Raw genomic sequence first — 24,165 nt, 5'->3', positions numbered from 1 at the left:
CTTTCCTCCCCACCCCCCCTCAGTTCTCTTTCCTCCCCACCCCCCCTCAGTTCTCTTTCCTTCTCTTGCTCCCCACCCCTCCTCCCCTCAGAAAGACTATGGCCTAAGAGCACAGCCTCAGTGAAGGGATGACCCTTTAGAACAGAAATGTGGGATTACTTCAACGAGAGAGTGGTGAAGCTATAGAATTCATTGCCATGGAATGCTGTGTTTTTGAATCAAGAGTTAGATCACTTCTTGATTCGTGAGATGAAATGTTAAAGGGAGGAAGCAGGAGAATGGCTTTGAGAAACATATCAGCCATGATTGAATGGTGGAACAGACTCAGTGGGCTGAATGGTCTAATTCTGCTCCTGTATCTTATTCCAATCTCCCAGTTTTTCAATCACTTTCTCATCTGTTCTGATGATGCAGCCGTATACTTGAGCACTTGTATGTCTTCTGTTTACTTCAACTGAAAATTCCCAGTCGGCATGGTGTAGAGACCTCCAAATTCTATTCGTTTATGTTGTTCTGTCGCCCTGTTCTTCCCTTTCAGTATTTCGAAGGGGAGTACCCTTTATGGTTCATGCCTCAGTCGTCGTTAACGCACCTTCCCTTCCTGATAGCATTGTTCCATGCAAGTGCAGCAGATGTTCTCCTTGTTCTTTCACCACCTCCTTTCTCACTGTCCAACACCCCAAACACTCCATCGCATTAAATCAGCATATTGCTTATATCTTTTTTAGTTTAGTATAATTCATTTGCCATCTGTGATATGGTGCCCTCTGACATGCTGTAACAATGATGTGGAGGTGCCAGCGTTGGACTGGGGCGAGCGAAGGTAAAGATCTTGCAACACCAGATTATAGTCCAACAGGTTTATTTGGAATTACTAGCTTTCGGAGTGCAGCTCCTTTGCAAGGTAGCTAGTGGGACAGGATCGTAGGACACAAATTATAGAAAAGATAAATGATCCTACCCCACTAGCTACCTGACAAAGGAGCAGTGCTTCAAAAGTTTGTACTTCCAAATAATTCTGTTGGCTATAACCTGGTGTTGGGATTTTTAACATAACAAAGCTAGATCTACTTGAAACACCCTGGGAAGACCAAATGTAAACTTGGTAATTGGTGGGGCACTATTCATTTTGCAAGCATGACCGAGTTTTTCTTTCTATTGTTCCTTATTAATTCCAGTTGTGACCTTTTTCAGCTTGCAACAGTGTTACAGTGAAACTCAGCACAAGCTCAAAGGCCAGCACGTCCTCTTTGATCTTTGCAGTCTGTGGCCTTGTGGATGTGATATTAAGTTCAATAAGTTCAGCCATAATCTCTACCTCCAGCTTGTTCAATGTGTTTATGTATTTTGCTGTCTTGTTTCTTTCATTATCTCCATGTATTCATTTTGTTACGTTGTTTCCAAATTGATGTGTGATTGAAAGTCTCTCCTAATGACACCGAATACCACTTTACAGTTTTTGCATCATGATATTTTTGTTACTTCATCTCCTGTCCCCTGCTCCTCCTCCCCCACCCCGATCACAGACTAGCCCTTTTGCTCTTCCTGTCGCATACCTCTTTTCACAAATGTAACCTCTTGCATTCCTATCATTTTGCAATTGTGATGAAAGGTTATCAACCTGAAACATTTACTTGGTTTCTCTGCACTGATGTTGCCAAACCTGAGTTTCTCCAGCAATTAGAACAGTGTCTCACATCCTTTATTTTTTGTTTTAATGTTTTTCATTAGCCTTGACTGTTCTCCTATGTTCTTTTACTTCCTGAATATATTTTTCACTGTCAGATGTTAGGCTAACTGGCCTAACGCCTGCTTTTGCTTTGTTTTTCTGCTTTCTGGATAGAGGATGTCACATTTGTAGCTTTCTCATCTGCATTCTTTCTGGAATTTTCTTTAGAAGATTAATATTAATGCATCCAGCATTGTTGCAGCCACTATTTGAAGATGCAAACCTAAGAAACCAGTCAGTTCTTTCCTATTATTTTGTTCCGTTCTTGAATATTTTTTACCTTCATTACTGTCCTTCAGAAGTAGTTGAGGGTGAGAGGAACACTGAAATTTGCGCAACGCTATGTCAGTAGTTCCTCAATTCAGGTATATCTTTGGGAGATTGCAAAAGAGAGGGTGAATCTTGTAACATCGATTTTATTTTGAGTTAAATTTGGTGACCTGATTTCCTTGAGTTTGAGTATCAAAATCTTGTCAGATGACATTGATTTAAACAGTACCTTCCTATCTTTGCTTTCTTTTGAGGTGATTGCTGCTGTTTGACATTTTAAAACACTTTTTAATTGGCTACTGTTCATAGTCCTAGAGATGTACAGCACGGAAACAGACCCTTTGGTCTAACCTGTCCATGCCGACCAGATATCCCAACCCAATCTCTTCTCACCTGCCAGCACCTGACCCATATCCCTCTAAACCCTTCCTATTCCCCCCTCACCCTAAACCTATGCCCTCTAGTTCTGGACTAAAGATTTTGTCTATTTATCCTATCAATGACCCTCGTGATTTTTTTTTAAACCTCTATAAGGTCACCCTTCACTTCTGACGCTCCAGGAAAAGCAGTCTCTCCCTATAGTTCAAATCCTCCAACCCTGGCAGCATCCTTGTAAATCTTTTCTGAACCCTTTCAAGTTTCACGACATCTTTCCGATAGCAATATTCCAACAGTGGCCTAACCAATGTCCTGTACAGCTGCAACATGACCTCCCAACTCCTGTACTCAATACTTTGACCAATAAAGGAAAGCATACCAAACGCAGGCTTCATTATCCTATCTATCTGCCACTCCACTTTCAAGGAGTTATGAACCAACACTTCAAGGTCTCTTTGTTCAGCAACACTCCCTAGGACCTTACCATTAAGTGTATAAGTCCTGCTAAGATTTGCTTTCCCAAAATGCAGTACCTCACATTTATCTAAATTAAACTCCATCTGCCCCTTCTCAGCCCATTGGCCCATCTGGTCCAGTTCCTGTTATAATCTGAGGTAACCGTCTGCGCTGTCCACTACACCTCCAGTTTTGGTGTCATCTGGAAACTTACTAACTATATCTCTTATGCTCACATCCAAATCATTTATATAAATAATGTAAAGAAGTGGACCCAGCACCGATCCTTGTGTCAGTCCACTGGTCACAGGCCTCCAGTCTGAAAAATAGCCCTCCACCATCACCCTCTGTCTTCAACCTTTGAGCCAGTTCTGTATCCAATTGGCTAGCTCTCCCTGTATTCCACGTGATCTAACCTTGCTAACCAGTCTCCCATGGGGAACCTTGTCGATCGTCTTATTGAAGTCCATATAGATCACATCTAACGCTCTGCCCTCATCAATCCTCTTTGTTACTTCAAAAATCTCAATCAAGTTTGTGAGACATCATTTCCCACGCGAAAGCCATGTAGACTTTCCCTAATCGGTCCTTGCCTTTCCAAATACATGTACATCCTGTCCCTCGGGGTTCCCTCCACCAACTTGCCCACCACCGACGTCCGGCTCACTGGTCTATAGTTCCCTGGCTTGTCTTTACCACCTTTCTTAAACAGTGGCACCACATTAGCCAACCTCCGGCCTTCCGGCACCTCACCTGTGACTATCAATGATACAAATATCCCAGTAAGAGGCCGAGCAATCACTTCCCTAGCTTCCCACAGAGTTCTAGGGTACACCTGATCAGGTCCTGACCTGTGACTATCGAAGATACAAATATTTCAGTAAGAGGCCCAGAAATCACTTCCCTAGCCTCCAACAGAGACCTAATTCCATAGATTATTGAAATTGTTAGGTATGTGCATCAATGATCTCAGCCTTGGCTGCTTTCACGTAAGGTAAAAACAATGACTGCAGATGCTGGAAACCAGATTCTGGATTGGTGGTGCTGGAAAAGCATAGCAGTTCAGGCAGCATAAGGTTTTGGAAATGGATGGTATGCTGTGTTTATTCCCCATCATTTTCTTGGCTGAATTTGCAGACATCACCTCAAGTGAAGCTTTGTTGTGGGACTGATAGATCTCCAGGATAAAAATGGCCTGGAAAATGGCAATGTAGGCACTCTGGATTATCCAGAAGAGCAGAGATGAATGGACAGAATAAGTAGAGCTGTACCAAGCAGAAGTTGGTGAATATTTGAAGTGACTTGATTAGTCTCCTCAAAGTTGTTTGCATGCTAGAAAATGCACCCCTTGTCCTCATAATTTCTTTTACAGGAAGTCCCCGGGTTACGAGCGCCCGACTTACAAATTTATGTTTAAAAATCCGAGTTACGTACAAGGCTTGTCCTAATGACAGGCGGATTAATTAGCCCGTATCTGTTCCGACTTGCGCCCTCATTCAGCTTATGAACAGTGGAAAAAATGGGACCTTGCTCATAATCTGGGGACTTCCTGTGCTTTGATTTGAGTTGAAACTGAGGACTGGTAATTGCAAGTTAATCTTTAAAGTTTTCCTATGATTGATCCAATTATGTTTGTAAAAGCCCAACTGGTATGCTGATTGGGGAAGGATACCTATTATCCTTGAATGCTCCAGACCTCTGACAATATGATTGACTATTGCTGCCCTGTATAATGACAAAACAGGTCAAAACATCGCATAAACTGCCGCAAAGAAGTATTAGAAAAATAAAATCAAAATACTGCAGATGCTGAAAATCTGAAATGAGCAATTCGCATCCAGTGTGACTCATAGTTAACATCGTTTTTCTCTCTCCACAGAAGCTGCCGGAAATGCTGAGTTTCTCAAGCACTCTGATCTAAAAATAAACCTCGGTGCATTGTGATTTGCAAATATGCATTCAACTTAGGAGTAGGTCCCTCGAGACTGTTCTGCCATTCAGCTACCCTAAACGTTTCACCCACTGTCTCTGCTCTGAAAAACACTTCTCACTACCTTTTTCAAGAAGTGTTCCAAAATCATTCAGTCTTTTAGAAGAAGAAAATCTGTCTTAAATGGGTGACCCATTATTTTTAACCAGTAACCAAGTTTTAGATTCTTCCACAAGAATTAGATTCTTCCACAAGAGTAGACATCTTTTCTGTATGCACTGTGTCAAGACCCCTTAGGAACTTGTATGCATCAGTCAAATCACCAATTATTTTTACTAACTGTAGGGAACCTATCAGATCAAATAGGACTAGGAAATGTGCTAATTTCTGTGACTGCCTTCTGACACCTGTTGAATCTGTGCTCCTCTTTTGAAAATCACTTGAATTGGAGCATTGAGGGTAATATGAGTATAGAATGTACTGTCATTGGGGAATTTCAGTTCAATACATTTGTCACTCAACATTCCTGAAGAACGGCTTATGCCCGAAATGTCGATTCTCCTGTTCCTTGGATGCTGCCTGACCTGCGCTTTTCCAGCAACACATTTTCAGCTCTGATCTCCAGCATCTGCAGCCCTCACTTTCTCTCACTCAACACTAGTCAAGTTAGGGGCAGCTGTTAGTCTGGGTTCCTACCATTATTTGTAGGAATAATTGTCACATGCATCTTTGTGGAGATAATATCATGCTAAATTTGCACTGCGGAGACTTTCCATCTTAGGTGACACTATCACTGCTAATTGGGATAAATTAAAAGTAGTTGTAATGGTTCAAAAGGGGAAACTCATGTAAATGGCAGCCCTATTTTGAAAAGACTTAGTTACTTTATAACCTGCTCGTCAATGTGTAGGGTTGGGTTCTGTCATCTACAGTAGGGAATAATTTAATTTGACAATATTTATCAAGGTTTTGAGCCTACCACCTTGAATGAGAAGGTGAACATCCCAGTAGGGATACCATTAAGCTCCCTCCTCACCAACTGTCACTTAGACATATGTCGCCATTCTTTTTACATCACACTTTTTTTGTAAGAGCTTCATGATGTCTCCACTGAAAAGATCGAATATTTCATTTGGGGTGGCATTTCTGATGGTGCAGAGATTGTTCACTGAGAGGAACCAAGATGGGTACTTAAAAATGCAAATGAGCTTCACTGATGGGTTAATGGGTTTAATGCTGAGTTTGCAGGCAGTGACCAAATTTAAAACTGCAGATTGTAAACCTCCATTTCAGGAGAAAATAAACTGGGTGTTGCAGATTTCTTCATTGGTCTGACCATCTATCAGCACTCATTGTTCAAATTCCTGTTTGAATAATTCCTGGAAGATTGCCAGCTACTAAATTGATAATCAGGCAAATTATCACTGGATCTCTGGTTAAGGAGAAATTATGGAATATGGGAGTAGGAATTAACTTTTTATCTGCTTGAGTTATTGCACTGTTCCATTAGGAAATGGGTGAACTGTTTCTCTTGATATACTTTCATCATTAAACCCTCTTTTTCAGTTTGATAAAAGTATCACTTTAATACTTTTAACCCCAACAAGGGACGTTTTCAAGGGATGGCAGGAATTTCCAGGTTTTCCTGACCTTGTATGCAGAGATGTTTCCCAATTTCACTCCTGAATGTCCATCCTCTAATTTTAAGCCCGTGCATTCCTAACTAATCTATCTAATCCTTTTAATCATTTTAAGCGGAACTTCTAAACTCAAAACGAATGAATGTTAAATTTAAACAGTCCATCTTCACCAACCTTTCAGCCCTGCTATAATTTTGGTGAAACAGTTGTCTCATCCAGTGCCAGTATATGATCTTTCTGACTCCTTGCTGAGCTGTCTGCTGCAGATGAGGCAGACCAAAGCACTGTAGAACATTGTTAACTTTTCTAATCTGTTCTATTTGATATAAATACTGACTGGCCTTTTTTGAATACATTAACATGGAAATCTCTTAAGCCCCTTCGCAGCTCTTAATGTCTCATATTTTGATATTATTTGATTAGATTTGTAATATTCTGGACTGCTTCACCTGGTGCTGGCATGTGATACCAACTGGGTCGTGGAGTAAGTTGTGCTGTTTTGGTCAGAAAGTGATTGAAGGAGCTGTGATTTTTTTTTTGTAAAAACCTGGATGTGACTTTGTAATTTGGGTTAGTTGATCTTCGCCTGAGTGACCAGTAGAGGTTCCCTAGATGCAAGGAAAATCTCCCTCTAATTCTAGCTACTGATTATTGAAAGAACCAGTGTGCCAGTCAATTTGTCACTGGCACTGTGATGCTGTCCAAAGCCCCATAGAACAGTGCATATTGTTTTTGAACTGATTCTGGACTTCTGTTTTCTCTGTAGTGGGACCACTTTCAATAGAATTTTCTCAGACTGTTGATCTGGAAGATGTGAAAAATACTAATTCATTGTTAAGGGAAGGAGGCAGATTTACTCCAGTCGAGTGTACAGCTCTCCAGAAAGTTGCCATCATCATTCCTTTTCGTAATCGATTTGAGCATTTGAAATATTGGTTGTATTTCTTGCATCCAATTCTTCAGCGGCAGCAACTGGATTATGGGGTGTATGTCATTAACCAGGTAAGAAATTACTCTTCTAATGCAATTAGAATCATGAAATGAATGCCTATGAAGCCATTTTGTCCATTGTCACTGTGTTGACTTTCTGAAAAGCAACTAATCCGATCCCATTCCCTGCACTTCCCCTGTTGTCCAGTTTACTTAGACATTGTTTGAGTGTACCTCCACTGCATGCTCAGGCAGTGCATTCCAGATCCAAAATGTTTATATTCAAAAGGATTTTCTCGAATTGCTGTTGATTCTTTTTGCTATTCACATTACGTTGGTGCCAACAGGAAAGAATTATCCTGGTTTCTATCCTGAAGGCCATGGAAACTCTATCTTTTGAGTATATTTGACATATTGGTTGACATATTTCTGATTTTCAATGGTGTAAAGAGTTATGGAGGTAAAAGGTGTTGGTGTTTAATCAGCCATGCTAGTGTTAAAAGGCAGTTCAGGCAGGACTGCCTTCCTCCTGTTTCTATTGTTTACTATGTCCAGATCACTCCAAACTTTGTGTTCAGTCTGATCGGCTGTTGTATGATTTATCTGCTTCATACTGCTCTCTGACTCTTTGATCGTCCAGGGAGATCTGGATTTGTCATCACCACCTTTGCTCTTGTCAAGCATGACCTTTCTAGTTCTGGTTCCAGTCAGATAAATACCTTTGCACTGGAAACTCAATACAATAGAAAATATTATTGTACACCTACCAGAAATTCTTGCCCCTCCCTGACTTTACACTTCACTACAACATCCTCAGTATATATTAGGCTAATAAAATGTCCTGAGGAGAAAGTGAGGTCTGCAGATGCTGGAGATCAGAGCTGGAAATGTGTTGCTGGAAAAGCGCAGCAGGTCAGGCAGCATCCAGGGAACAAGAGAATCGACGTTTCGGGCATAAGCCCTTCTTCAGGAATGGGGAAAGTTTGTCCAGCAGGCTAAGATAAAAGGTAGGGAGGAGGGACTTGGGGGAGGGGTGTCAGAAATATGATAGGTGGAAAGAGGTCAAGGTGAGGGTGATAGGTCAGACTGGGGTGGGGGCGGAGAGGTTGGTCCAATGACCTGCATATCCTCGGTGGAGTGGGAGGGGGAGTTGAAATGCTGTGCTACAGGTTGGTTGGGTTGGTTCGTCCGGGTGGCCCAGAGGTGCTCTCTGAATCGCTCCGCAAGTAGGCGGCCTGTCTCCCCAATATAGAGGAGGCCACACCGGCTGCAGCGGATGCAGTAGATGATGTGGGTGGAGGTGCAGGTGTATCTGTGGCGGATATGGGAGTTTCCTTTTGGGCCTTGGAGAGGAGTGAGGGGGGAGGTGTGGGCGCAAGTGTTGCACCTCCTGCGGTTGCAAGGGAAGGTGCCGGGAGTGGAGGTTGGGTTGGTGGGGGGTGTGGATCTGTCGAGGGAGTCACGGTGGGAGTGGTCTTTACGGAATGCTGTTAGGGGAGGGGAGGGAAATATATCCTTGGTGCTGGGGTCTGTTTGGAGGTGGCGGAAGTGACGGCGGATGATGCGCTGTACATGGAGATTGGTGGGGTGGTAGGTGAGGGCCAGTGGGGTTCTGTCCTGGTGGGGTTTGGAGGGGCGGGGCTCAAGGGCGGAGGAGCGGGAAGTGGGAGAGATGCGGTGGAGGGCATCGTCGCCCATGTCGGGGGGGACATTGCGGTCCTTGAAGAAGGAGGCCATCTGGGTTGTGTGTTTTTGGAACTGGTCCTCCTGGGAGCAGATGCGGTGGAGTCGAAGGAATTGGGAGAATGGGATGGCGTTTTTACAGGGGGCAGGATGGGAGGAGGTGTAGTCCAGGTAGCTGTGGGAGTCGGTCGGTTTGTAGTAAAAATGTCCTGACTACAAGGTCTGTAAGTCTTTTAAAGCCTGTAGTCTCAGTCTCTCCCCCTCATCAATATTACTGTGCCACCTCTTTTCCTTCTCTAACTTTCTTGAGTACCTGTATCCAGAATATTTCTTTCTGTCCATTATCATCTTGGCCAGATTTCTGTTATCATAAATTTGTATTTCTATGTGGCAACTTGCACCTGCAGTTCACCCTTATTTACCACCTTCCATACATTCACATGGATGTAATTTAAACTATATATTCCTTATGTTGACCTCGCCTAATACTTTTGTGTCATTCCCCTGATTCAGACACCCCTGTCAAATGAGTTCAAGCCCTCCCATGCAAATCACTTTGCAAGGAAATTAGATCCATCTCTGTTAAGGTGCAATCTTTCTGGCTTACACGGGTTCCAATGCCCCCAGAAATTTGCAGCCCTCCCCTTGCAATGTCTGCTGCCACACATTTGTCCACTCTGTCCTTTTTTCTGTGTTCGCTTGAGGGTGATATTGTGAATAATGCTGAGATGACCACTTTTTTTTTCAGATCCTGTTTGCTAGTTTCTTCAGGTCTGCCTGCAAAACCTCTTCCCTGTTTCTAACTGTGTCAATGCTACCCATCTGAGCTATGACTGCTGGCTTCTTCACCCTTGCCCTTGGAGTGCTGTGCTGCTGCCTGGTGACAAAAAAATGTCCTAAATTCACAGATGAGGCTGAAAAAATACATTTAGCTCTTTCCTGAAGAAGGGCTAATGCCCGAAACGTCGATTCTCCTGTTCCCTAGATGCTGCCTGACCTGCTGCGCTTTTCCAGCAACACATTTCCATCTCTGATCTCCAGCATCTGCAGACCTCACTTTCTCCTGAAAAAATACATCTGTTGTGCTAACTGTTGAATCCCCAATTACTACTTCAGTATTCTGTCTGATGGAAGGTCTGACCCACAAAATTGCAGCTTCTAGTGCTACTGAGTCAAGGAGGCAGATCCCAAATCCTGCTGGAAAGGGCATCAAACTCCTTGCTCTTGCTAGCAATCTGGTCCAGAGCTTTTAGCTTGGAGACAGGGATGCCACTGTGCCACTCAACTTTATCTGTTTTATTGCTTTGAGATCTTCCCCTTGTTCCTCATTGTAGCTCAGCAAACCATGATGCTGTAGACTAGACTTACTGCATATCCTGCAGGAAACATCCGTTCTTGTCAATATTAAGAATGGAATATTAGTTGGAAGAGCAAGATATGTTCCTAGAGTATTGCACTACTCACCTGGTTCTCCTTGACTGCTGTCTCCGTGGCTGTGGGATGACCACATCTGTAGACTTGTATGATTTGTATACTTACCTATGTCTTAAGAGATGTGAACTTCCCAGTGACTAACTTGGAAGATTACTTAACAAGATTTCATGTTTTAAGACTTACTGGAAGATACGAAAATTCCACATAGTTTACTATGAAATAATGTTTGCGCTAAATACGCTGAACTACAGAAATGGTATTTCCTATTCATTTTTAACATGACTGAAAACCCAAGTCATGTTTTTACAATATTCTACTTTCTCAGGAGAAATCTAACCTAGTTTATCAGCACTAACCTAGTTTAAAGAGAAATCTAGCCTAGTTTAAAGTCCTACGTTTCCTCTTGTTTTAACAACATCCCTTCTACCAGGGTGAATCTAACTTTTTTAAACATAATATAAGTTTACCTTTTGAGCATAATCAAGTAGATTTCCAGAAGTGAGGCACCATCTGGTGATGCCACAGTCTTTGATTTTTATTATAAGCCTTATTCTGGAACCAGGTATCTATCCTAACCAATACTATGTTCAGTGGTTCACCCAAAAGCATTCTTGAGCTGCATCGCAGCTCAGCACTCAGTTCCAAGTCTGAGATTTCCATCCTTTGAAAAGCAATTCCTTTGTCTGTTATTTCTGTGTCAGTGTTAGAACTTGAACCTACAGTCATAAGCTTTTGACCTGGATTCCAGTCGCATTGGCAACCAGATTATATTTACCTGTCTCAACAGGTTTAGGATGAAGTAAAATGGACTTGACTTGGCAGATTCTGTAGGAGGTCCCATTCCTTTCTCCAAACTACTTCTGATCTTGAATTAAAGGAGACTGTTTAAAGTCCAGAGTCATAGTAAGATATGCAAACCTTGAAACTCTAAATTTCTTGGGGGTGCTACTCAAGCTCTCAAATCTGCAAATGACTGCTGCCAAAGTGGCCATCCTGGACACAGGAAGCATTCCAGAGTTCCTACATAGAATGGGATGTGTACTCCAAGGTTTTGTAGCTGCCTTGCCATGTCTCTATTTATTGTAGTAGTAAGTTTAAAAGTCTTGCCACCTATTCACCAGTCAGCTCCTTATCATCAGGTGACCTAATGTAGGGATTTAACGAAAACGTTTTTGTTTTATTCTTGGAACCCAATGGATTTTAGATCATTTTAAGGAAAATGGTTAGACAGCCTTCGTGTTGCCATTAAATATCACTTAACTTTAACTGGGTGCTCTCAGTAGAATTGTTTAAACAAGCACTGTTTTTACTTGATAACGTATCCAGTTGGCTTTGAATTTTAATTTCCATGTTAGTTTATTGATAAGTGTCATACATTTTCATTCATTTAGATTAATTTAAAGGTTTACCAGTATATTTACACCACATAACTACTTTCCTGTGATGTCTCCTCATGATTCTGTTTTTCATTTTGCACTCTCCCATTTGGTTCACTCTAGCAGCTTACAACCTGAGCCACTCCTGGCTTTAATTCTCAACTTCATTCCCTTTCTGTGTTTCCTCTGCTCTTCTGAGATAAAGAATTTGGAATTGCCTCCAGCCCTGCTTCATAGTGAAATTGATTTTTTAAAATATGGCTCAGGATGGGTGATGCAGTATCCAGTGACTTTTGAGGCCATTCATTAATTTTTTTTCAGATTGTGTAGCTGCCTTCACTTTGAAACATGTTGGTTTTGGGCTGTCCGGGTGAGAATTGTAGCTCCTGTATTAGTGTAAGCTGTACTGAACAGATTAAGGATAGCAATGCTTGTAATTATTATTCTTTGCTAGAGTTAGTCATAAATAAAGTAATAATTGGCATGCTGTGGATGCTAATCTTTGATTTGGAGATGCCGGTGTTGGACTGGGGTGTACAAAGTTTAAAAATCTCACAACACTAGGTTATAGTCAAACAGGTTTAATTGGAAGCACACTAGCTTTCGGAGCGCCGGTCCTTCATCAGGTGGCTGTGGGGACCAAAATTGTAAGGCAAATTCTTTTTATTCATGAAAAGTTGCTAAAGTTAAAATGCTGGGTCTGTATTGTTTTTAGATTGCTTGTAGTAACAAAAGCGTAAATTAGTGAGGAAACTCTCAGTAAGTCTGGCAGCATCTGTGGAGTTGTTTTCTGAAGAAAAGTCACAGGACTTGAAATGTGAACTCTGCCTTTTTGCCACAGATGCTGCCAGAACTGAGGTTTTCCAGCAATTTCTGTTTCAGATTTTTAGCATTCATAGTTCATTTTAATTTGTTTGCTGGTTGTGTAGTAATATACCAAAGAGTTGAACTAATCTAGAAAATGTGAATTCAAATTGTACTGGTTTGTGAATTTGCATTAAATTATTTTTAAAATATAGAACAAAACTAGGATCTAAGTGCCTATAAAACTGTAAGGTGGTTTTAAATGCCCAACTGGTTTGCTAATATCCTCCTTTTTAAATAGGTTAATTATATTTCTCGTACCACTCCAGCATTGTTGGCTATCTGCTGAAATAATCTTAACGATCCAGTTAATTGGATTATCATTTTGCAAAGGATAGAAATACATCCGATCGTTTGATGTTTTCTCGGGGTTAATTCTAATTGTAATTGGGGAAAGTGGAACAAGTGCGGGCGGTAATATATTTTTTTTGGCAGAACAGATTCAGCTGGCCAAAGGACCTTTTCTATGTTTGATTCTGAGCCTCATTTCTAGGATGATATTACTCTGATGTCTACCATTGGAGTTCATATAACTGAACAGGCTAACTTTTGATCTGCAGATGTTTCGGCACAAAGGACACAACAGCTCGTGAGATTGAGTGCAGGGTTTGCTTCCTATCCCTTTTGCTGCTGTGCCTTATCATTTGAACTTGAAGTATGATGAGTTAGTGCTATTAGAATTGTTGTTAACCAGCTCCTCCCAGCACTCATGTTGATGCTGCTGGACTTAAAGGAGAGCTTTAAGTGTCTTTGCTACATTTTCTTTGCCCTTGTCTTGAAAGCTGGCCATTTAAAATTCAAAAATTGAACCTGGCAGGGGTGATACTTCTCAGACCCCCCCCTTAGGAATTTTGCCTGAAGAGCTGGCTTTGGGTCAGGTGCTAGAATTGGAGGATATGGTGCAGGCATTGCTGGTGGAATTTCTTTTGTTCTTTTGTTGCTGTAGTTTATGGAAGCCTGGACTGGCTTGGATTTCTTGGTGTTTTATTTTGGCAGAGGTGGATGCCAAGCTGTATGAGGTGCTCAATGTATTCGAGAGGGTTTCATAATGTATATGAAGGGTGAAACGTTTGACTGGCCAAATCTGGGTTGATATGACGTTTGTATTGATGGTATTCAAGGATAGGCAGAATGTTTGTGTGCAGAGTTAGTTTGAAGGTGGCTCTCAAATCTAGTGCAGAGTGAACAATGACACAGCAGTCGTTTACATAGCTGAGTTTGCTTTAGTGCAGAGGTGACTAAAGTTAGTTTTTCATTTAGGTAGCATTTAATATTCGGATCAGAGAGGTGAATAATCATTATTGTTCTGGTAGAGTATAAAGTGTCTGCAAAGGGTCACTAGGTGGGTGAGTGGGCAAAATGTTGGAGGATAGCATGGGAACATAGGAATTAGTTCACTTTGGCAGGAAGAAGAGAAAATGGTGTATTTTAAGTAAAAATAGGTTGCAGAACTTTGCAGCACAAAGGGATCTGGATATCCTGGTGCATGAATCTCAAAAGGTTAATTATGCAGTTACATCAAGTGATTTGGAGGTGGTTTTATTGCGAGGAGAATGGAGTATAAGAATTTTGCAGAGGCAAAGTGAATACTGCAGATGCTGGCAATTGAAGTCAAAAAGTATGGCACTGGAAAAGCACAGCTGATCAGGCAGCATCCAAGCAGCAGGAGAGTTGACATTCTGTGCATAAGATCTTCATCAAGAATGTTCATTGTGCTTTCCCAGCCCCATGCTTTTTGACTGTTAGAAGAATTTTGCTACAATTGTACAGGGCTTTGCTGAGACTACATTGAGTGTACTGTCTACCGTTTTGATCTTGTACAAGAAAGGACAATTTTATTCCAAGCAGTTCAGAGAACGTTCTCTGGATTGATTCCTGGGATCCAGTGAGGGAGGAGAAGTTTTAATTGGAGCCTGTTTTAATTGTTAATTATTGCTGCTGATAACATTTTAAAATACTTGCGTTAGTAGAGGTGAATGTTTGTTTGTATGGTGTCCGAAAGATAGTGGAGAAAAACTTGAGGTATGAATGTAAATATCTTCTATCAGTGACAATAAATTGTTTTATTTAAATGGTTTGACAGTACTGCTATAACAATGGAGTGGAATAGCTTATAAGCACATTAAATATTTATCTGCAAATGTCATTAACAGTGGCTCCTTAGGGGATCATGGATGTGGTGAAGGAACATTAGAATGAATGACTATCAGAAAGAGTGACTTAGAGGAAATGTTTTTAAAATGTTGATATTTCTGGAAATTGCCTTCAGTTCTAAAATGGACTTACAAACAGATTAGAATATAAAGTACAGATCTTGGAAAATATTGTTTGTTCCATTAGGCTAGTGTTTTTTTTAAATACTGAATCCTCTATTGATCACCTGTTTCCTCTTGCCTCTGGTTTTCCCCTGTGGATATTTCATGGTGTTGTCTCCTTGCTTCCATGTCTGTCTTGCTATTGCCTACATTGCCTTCATGGGAAAGCCTATTCCCACAGCTTTGCTAATTTATGCATATAGTCATTAAACATGAACTGTCTGTATGCAACTTCCTTACAGGTTTGAGCTTATATCTCCTGGTTCCGACTTCATTGGAACCGCAAACATGTCATTCAGTTCAGTTAATTCTTTCCTTTTAAGGACTTTAAGTACTTGACTGTTTAGCTCCTTGAACTTAGCTTGCTAACTTATTCTTTCCAGATTTGAATGTCATCACGGGTGGAGATTGTATTATGACCCTCCTCTGCATTTCTTGAACCAGTGTCTATTTTCAAAACAGTTCACCTTAGAATTGTGACTTGGTAATGATGTTGCAGTGCCATTTCTGTATCTAAAGAATGAATTGAATGTTGTAGGGCATGTCACTTAATTCGGAATTGTTCATGGATAGCACTCAGTAAATTTTCCCTTGAAAGAAGTTCCCATTTGTGTGAAAATTGAAATTGATTCAGTGAGGAAGACCACTCTGGCAGGTAACTCCAATAATATTTGTTTCCATCAGATGATCTGCCTTTGTAGCTGTGCCTTTTTGAAAGGTTTGTAGATGTATTGTATTCTTGGAAATGTTTCCTGCTTTAGTATAGTTTAAATGACCTATTGTAAAAACATGAAAATGTTTAAAGACCTACTCAGTATTCACAGTGCTGTTGTTGGGAGGAGGGTGTGGGGAGAACCAAGCTCTGGAAATGTCTTTTGCTTATTTCAATGTTCATGGCACTTACCTTTCTCTTCTTTTCTTTCCCTTCCCCACCTGCGTCCCACTTGCTTTTTTTCTAGATCTGTGCTTGTTTCTTCTATCTTCTGCAGAACATTGAGATTGTGAAGGTTGCAGTGGAATCTGATTGCAACTCTCCCTCCCTGCACTAGCTAGCTCAGATGGAGAAGGAAGAAATAGTCCTCTGCTCAGCTGGGCCGGTAAAGTGATATGTACTTTGTGCCCGATTAAGAAATTGGTAATTGTGGACACTATATCCTTACCTCTAATGAGAAGGAAAATGGCACCTCATCAGTGGTTCATGATGAGTCTTTAGTTAGTGTTGCACTAAAGGTTCAAATGCTGCACAGTAATTTTATCAGGATTCATCTTTTTCCTTGTCTAATTTTTAGCGTATATCAGTTTAGATTAAAATATCGTATGCTTTTACAATTTTTGTGAAGTCTTTGCATAGTTCGTGCAACAACTGTAATTGATATGACTTGTATTCAGCTGCAGTTACCAATAATATACATCGTGGTTGTTTTAAAGTATGTATATAAAAGGAGCATAAACATTTTCAATAAAAATGAAGGCAAGATCTATAGGGCATTTTTGTTTTTGGTTATCTTTCCTTTATTGCAACTTTTTTCCGAAACAACAGATTTATGATCCAGCTTCTTCAGAAAGTGACACCAACAGGGGATCTGAATGTACTATCTGGAAATAGTGAACTTGAGATGAGAAATCAAGATCAGTGTTTGGATATTGGTACAGAATGAGATATGTGAATGTTATTTCAAAGGCAGCTGGTACCTGGTGAATTAGCTCTCTTTATATGAAAAAAAGTTCATTATACAGGATCTCTCTTGGCCTGTATGTTTTTATTTTACTGTTTGTTCAGTACCAAATGAATTCAAAATTGAAATAAGCACATTAACAATGAAAATGAGATTAAAATTTCTCACATGACTAAGAGGAAGTTAGTTGTTTTCAGCAGTAGATAATAATGTGATTTATTTTGTGCCTGTTGCCATTTGGATTAGAATCATTGAAAACAATGCAACCGTTCTATGATATAACCAGTGGATACTAGGTCATAAGTTTTTCTTTTTTATTTTTGAAGAAAAACACATTTATAGTACCTAAAGGATTTGAATCAAATGCGTTCAGTTAACTTGCACAATTAACAAACATTATGTACTATGCACTCTTTCTTTCCCAAGAATTCTCTTGCACTTCATGGTATCACTTCAGATTTATTTACTTCTGTTGACTGCACTCAAAGTATGCTGTGCTGTCTGGGAATTCCTCAGAAGTAAGACTTTTAATTTCACTCCCTCTTGACTCTGATCATCCTTTGTTCCTGTTGCCTTCTCAGCTAATCTACTGATTATTGTTTTTAAACATAAGACTCTTGAAGACAACTATGAATTTGTTGTCCACTCTGAAAGTAGTAAAGACTTCTGGCTTCTTTTCTGTCATAATATCCAAAACAGGACTAAACTTTACCTGCTTTTCGCAGCAAATGAATTTAGTTGTTTCTCTGCTGATAATTCAGGCCTGCTAGCTGTTACTTATTTGGGCAATTTTCTCTGTGAACTGCAACAAACTCTCTCAGTAAAGACACAGATAAATTGCAACCTGAGAAATTCTCTGTGATCCATCTATCTCCATCATTGCATTGCCAGCTCTAGAATGTCCTCAAATAGACCCTTTAATTAAGAATCACTCACTTAATCAGCTCCATTGAAACATTTAGAAAGAAATGGAGTTTGCAATCCTTCAGGGTCCAAATTCTTTTAAACTAATTTGACTTTTAACTCCCAAAAACAGTATCTATACTGCAGTTAGGAGAGGCAATGGCCTTGTGGTATTATTACTGGACTGTTAATCCAGAGACCCAGGTAACGTCCTGGGAACCTGGGTTTGAATTCTGCCAGGGCAGATGGTAGAATTTGAACTCCATAAACATCTGGAAGTAAGAGTCTAATGATGCCCATGAATCCATTGTTGGAAAATCTATCTGATTCATTAATGTCCTTGTGGGTGGAAAACTGCAATTCATACCTGGTCTGGCCTATATGCAACTCCAGATCCATAGCAATGTGGTTAACTCTTAACTGCTCTCTGGGCCATTAGGGATGGGCAATAAATGTCAGCCTAGCCAGCAGTGCCCTCCTTCCATGTATACATTTTTTTTTAAAAGCTCTTAGATTAGATTAGATTAGACTACAGTGTGGAAACAGGCCCTTCGGCCCAACAAGTCCACACCGACGCGAACCCACCCATACCCCTACATTTACCCCTTACCTAACCTACGGGTAATTTAGTATGGCCAATTCACCTGACCCTGCACATCTTTGGACTGTGGGAGGAAACCGGAGCACCCGGAGGAAACCCACGCAGACACGGGGAGAACGTGCAAATTCCACACAGTCAGTCGCCTGAGGCGGGAATTGAACCCGGATCTCTGGCGCTGTGAGGCAACAGTGCTAACCACTGTGCCACCGTGCCGCCCATAAACTCTTGTTACTTCAAGGACAGCAGATATCATGTCTCTAGTTCTTTTCCTATGTGAGATCACCTGTAATTTTAAGATCTTGCCTTTATAGCTATAAACTTTTTAATTCTGCTTAGCCACGCCCTTTCAATGAATAAAATCCAAGCTTGTACTAATTACAATTATTCAGGGCAGTTTTTACCATTTTCTTGATAGTTTTAAAAACTAATTAGGGGTGCCGATATGTTGAGTGGAGCATAGCAGGCAGAGGGGTGACTTAGAGTTTAATAAAATCGTGGACTAGTTCAGTTTAGGAAGCATGGTCAGCATGGGCAATTTGGGCTGAAGGATCTATTTCTGTGCTCTAACTAAGAGATTTTAAACACATAACCATGAACTAGATATTTGCAACATGTCATCTTCTGAACTCAGTGTACTTTAAGCAAACTAAATTTAACACCTGCACCCAGACTTACTTTGATCAGTGGCAGCTGGTGACTTTTATAAGTGAATGTAACCCAGCTGTTGTAGTGCCTGACAATGGCTCCTTCCTGCAGACTTGTCTCCTAACTGTTTTTTAATTGCTTTGTGTGTTATTCCATAATGAAAGTGTTTTGTTGCATTCTCCTTTGATTCTCTTAAAATTAAAGACCGTGCCATGTGCAAAAACCTTTAAGATGTTAGGAATCAAACAGCAGTTAGATTTCCATTTTAAAATCCCAAACAGTGTAGTCCAGTAATGTGGTTTAGGCGTTGAGTACAAATACCTGCAGGGTGAGTAACACTTTTTTTGTGTATCTGTGAGCTAACAGTGATGTCAACTTCTGTGTGTGCATAATGTTTGTGATGAAGCAGCTTACCTCTGTCTATATAGGAAGACACCAGATTTATCCTCCTGATTTTAAGATCGATTAAATTAATCTTCATCTCAGAATTCCAACTTCAGTCAAGCCATCTGACCTTCCCAGTTGAGCAGCATGGTACCACATGCAACTCAGGATGCTTTCATGTTTGCTTTTTTATGTTGTATGGAATTTCATATACAACATGCAATTAATAATTTGGTAAGGCAAAAGATTCATAGAACATGCTGGACATTACTGTAGGCGAGAGTGGACAGAAGCATTTGAATGATTATCTAATGGAAAGATATGAATAGTCAGGAAAGGATAGCACGACATCAATTAAACCAAAGTAGAGTAACACAGGATGGAGATGATATTGACTTTAATGCATGCTGTGGAGAGTGTGAAAGAAATAGCATATCATTGTTGTTTTGTCATCCGTGTATAAGAGTATAGTAAATTATTAAAAATAAAATTATGTATTACTGAAACCTAACTTAAACTGAGGTGGAATTGCCAATTATGGATATTTAATTGTAGTAATTTGGCGCAGGTTTTAACTCCATGTAAGCAAGTTAACAAAACTAGAGTTCACATAATAGAACCAGAGTTTTGGATCTAAATAAACTTGCTTTAAACAGCATCCAATTTGAATTGAGCTGATGAGTTGCTCATAAATGCATCAGTGGCTGGTCAATCCAGTGATGCCTTGGAAAATAGAGATCTAGAAGGTGGAGTAGAACTTCGGAGGACTGAGAGAAAAGAAAGAGTTGCAGTTGTGCAGTATATTTTCAGGACATCCCCGTGTGCTTTTTGAAATGTGCTCAATGCTATGTAGGAAACGCACTGATTACTTTGCATATAACAATATCACAAGACAACAAGATCCTGATGCATGAAACTATTCTCATCTACATTTGCCTAATTCTGAAGTATTTGGTTTCGATATTTCCACTTCAAATCATTAGAGTCATAGAGATGTACAGCATGGAAACAGACCCTTCGGTCCAACTCATCCATGCTGATCAGATGTCCCAACCTAATCTAGTCCCACCTGCCAGCACCTGGCCCATATCCCTCCAAACCCTTCCTATTCATATACCAGTCCAAATGCCTCTTTAATGTTGCAATTGTACCAGCCTCCACCACTTTCTCTGGCAGCTCGTTCCATACACGTGCCACCCTCTATGTATAGTCCTACTGCTTTTATACTCTAAGGATTCACTCAGTCTATCCTGTCTGTACCTTACATATGCTTCCTTCTTTTTCTTAAGCATACCCTCAATTTCTTTAGTCATCCAGCATTCCCTATAACTACCAACTTCCCTTTCACCCTGACAGGAATATACTTTCTCTGGATTCTTGTTATCTCATTTCTGAAGCTTCCCATTTTCCAGCTGTCCCTTTACCTGCAAACATCTGCCCCCAATCAGCTTTTGAAAGTTCTTGCCTAATACTGTCAAAATTGGCCTTTTTCCAATTTAGAACTTTAACTTTTAGATCTCATCTATCCTTTTCCATCACTATTTTAAATCTAATAGAATTATGGTCACTGGCCCCAAAGTGCTCCCCCACTGACACCTCAGTCACCTGCCCTGCCTTACTTCCCAAGAGTAGGTCAAGTTTTGCATCTTCTCTAGTAGGTACATCCATATACTGAATCAGAGAATTTTCTTGTACGTACATAACAAATTCCTCTCCATCTAAGCCCTTAACACTCACTCGTATCCTGTTTGTGCAAGTATTTCTTTCGGTTTATTTGTGGTGGTTTTTCATGTTTTGAATTAGATCTTTGTATTATCTGCAATATTTGATATATCTGAATGCTAGAACGTTCACTGCCAATAACTTGATCCTTGGGTACTGTGTTCTGATCTTGGCTTGTCAACTTGCTGTGTATCATTATTGCACATTTTCATAGACAGTTGCTGTCCCTTGGTTAATTGGTGATTGTGTAGTGCGGTTGAGGCACTGGAGTCAAGAAATTGACTGGTCAAATGCCTCATCTCCGAATCGCAGGTTGTTCCCGATTTACAGACATCCCACTTATGCTTATCCTTCTGAAAAATTGGTTGCAATTTTAAAGACTTGGCATAAGAACATTTCCTGGACTTGTCGTCAGTAGTTTTCCACCATCTGCATTGCATACAATTTGACTTGCAATCGGGGAACTGTGGATACATTGAATGAAAGAGCCATTAACCAAGAATTGAAGGATATGCGAAGAGATGCGGAAAAAGGAGATGACCTGAGAGGTCAACAATGATCTGTTCAATGGTTGAGCAGGCTTGAGAGGCCATAAGCTTACTACGATTTCATACAATTTTATTGCCGTGAACTGTTTTCCTATCATTGATACATCTGTGCATGGCAGTATTAGGGGTGGCAATCATTCAGTTCTTGTGGAGACCAAGTTCTGTCTATCAGTGCAGAATCTGACCACTGCATAATGTAGAATTACTACGATGGAACAGATGTGAAACAAGTAAACTCAAAGTTGGTAATTGAGGTGCTTTAGACCTTCAGAATTATACATAGCGACAAGTTGCAATTTTGGTAACCGGTATTTACAGAAAGTTGTATTTTTCTGGTTTTTAACTAAATCAAGTATTAAACTTTATTTAGATTAGATTCTCTACAGTATGGGAGCAGGCCATTTGCCCCAAAGAGTAAACCACCCAGACCCATTTCTCTGACTAATGCGTCCAACACTATGGACAATTTAGCAAGGCCAATTCACCTGAGCTGCAAATCTTTGGACTGAGGAGAAACCAGAGGAAACCCGTGCAGACACAGGGTCTGCACACATTCACCTGAGGCTGGAATTGAACCTGGGTCCCTGGTGCTGAGAGGCTGCAGGGCTAACCACTGAGCCACCGTTCTGTCCTTATTGAATACAGGATCCCAAGACATTTCTTCCAGTCTCTGTTCCTTTTACCCTTTCTCTCTCTACAGTCTACCCATTGCTGCCTTACTTGAGATTTTTCCTCACCATCTTGCTTGACATCTGCCTATCTTATTACTAATTACTAGGTTGTGTGCGTCTCTGGCAAAGATGCTGTTAACTTCCTTGGGATTAGTACAGTCGGTTCTGCTATAACATGTTTCTTCAACTAAAATTGATTTTAACGCAATTGAAGAATTTAGATGGTTATTTGTAGAACATAAGCTTTCCTTCCACGTATTAGTTGTAACGCAATTCTGCCCCCACTGGTTTAAGTGGCGCGGCTATTGTGCGATTTTCTTAATGCACAAACACACAAGGAAAGAACTATCACTTTATCTCAGAACCGACTGTGGTGCACTGCTTTCTTGAACCCCTCTAGTCCACTCGTTGTGGGTCGTAGTGCTGTTTAGTAAAGATGCTTTGAGATACACTGATATGGTTTCAGCCTAGATGGTGTGCGGAGAGAAACCTACAGATACTCATATTTTGTGTGCTTCATGATGAGCACTTGGAAGAAGCATTGAGAGTAAAAATGAGTACAGAATGTACACTGGGTGGGGGCCTTGCATGCTGATCACCAAAGCTGGCACAGCAGCACCTCCTGACTGAGTTGGCTAAATGCAAAGGATATGTACAGCATGGTGGTACACTGGTTAGCACTGCTGCCTCACAGCACTAGAGGTCCAGGTTCAGTTGTAGCCTTGCGTGACTGTAGAGTTTGCAAGTTCTTGTCTGTGTGGACTTCCATTGGGTGCTCTGATTGTTCCTTCAGAACAGATACGTGCAAATTCATATATAGCAACAATCTGTAATCTCAGGACATGACACGTTCCTCTTTGTAACATTACTATGTCAAAGGATCAATCCTTGATTGTGTAGCCATGAGCTGGAGCTACTGGGATGGACTTCTGACTTTGAGTGTAGGAGAGCATTGTCAGGCATCTGACAAAATACAGCACTAACCTTTTGATCCTTCAACACAGGGTTGCATGCATGCTAAATAGTGGAAGCTGCATATCAGCAATCTCGCAACCGATGGATCAGCTCAGAGCTCCGCAGTCCTGGCACATCAAGCATGAATAGTGGTGAACAGTTTTGTTCTTTCAACAGATGTAAATGTCACTGATAGTCGTTGCTCCTTAAGGTGGTAGTGATCCCCCAAACTAGTCAGTGGAAGAGGCTGCAATGATACAATGGTTGATTAGTCCTTTAAGTCTGCTGTGCTTTGATCTAGAAATGGCAGTCAAGTACCAATGTCATGTGTGTCAATATAAGTGAAGATGCTGTACCTCTGCCACTTTTCAAAGTTGTGAAAAGTCATCTTTTTGCAGCATTCAAAACCTGAGCTTTGGGTATCTTGTATGGTTAAAGAATATGCATTGATTTAATTGTGCCTTAATTTTTAGTACTGCAAAGAAATGAAAGGAGGTTTAGTGTAAAAATGTTGCGATTTAATGGCTTCTTAGTTTGATGTGTTTGGTGTTCCATTTCTCTAATTTAATTTTTTTCAGCATGGTGAAGACACTTTTAATCGTGCCAAACTTCTCAACGTAGGTTTTATGGAAGCTTTGAAAGAATACGACTACAACTGCTTTGTATTCAGTGATGTCGATTTGATTCCCATGGATGATCGAAATATATACAGATGTTACAGCCAACCAAGGCATCTGGCTGTATCAATGGATAAATTTGGTTTTAGGTAAGGTTAAGAATGTGCAATTTTATGTTGTAATGGATAACTTGCAAATAAAAATCTATTCTTGTAATTAATCCAAAAGACATTTAGTTCTTTTCTTTACAAGTTTGATGGTGAGCAGCTGTTCTCCATAAATGAATATTTAATTTATGGCATCGACATGAAACTTGATGTGCAGGTTCAATCCAAACAGCAGATCTCAATTTAATATGGGTATACACTACTCCTATTGCAAATAATACATGGATATGGAGCAAATATAAATTTGCTTTGCTTAAGATTTGTGTGATCCA

At 40.5% G+C, this 24,165-nt stretch overlaps 1 protein-coding gene across 1 annotated transcript in view; it reads left to right on the top strand.

The window, feature by feature from the left end:
* LOC122558311 (beta-1,4-galactosyltransferase 1-like) overlaps positions 1 to 24,165 on the top strand; it is a 45,806-nt gene that overhangs the window by 3,933 nt on the left and 17,708 nt on the right. Inside the window, exons 2-3 of the mRNA XM_043706739.1 lie at positions 7,170 to 7,405; positions 23,688 to 23,875. Of these exons, the coding sequence (XP_043562674.1) occupies positions 7,170 to 7,405; positions 23,688 to 23,875 (424 nt within the window). The remainder of the gene's footprint in view (positions 1 to 7,169; positions 7,406 to 23,687; positions 23,876 to 24,165) is intronic.

The sequence above is a fragment of the Chiloscyllium plagiosum genome, chromosome 2, assembly GCF_004010195.1.
Source record: "Chiloscyllium plagiosum isolate BGI_BamShark_2017 chromosome 2, ASM401019v2, whole genome shotgun sequence".
Taxonomy (NCBI): domain Eukaryota; kingdom Metazoa; phylum Chordata; class Chondrichthyes; order Orectolobiformes; family Hemiscylliidae; genus Chiloscyllium; species Chiloscyllium plagiosum.
This window is presented reverse-complemented; position numbering and strand designations above follow the sequence as displayed.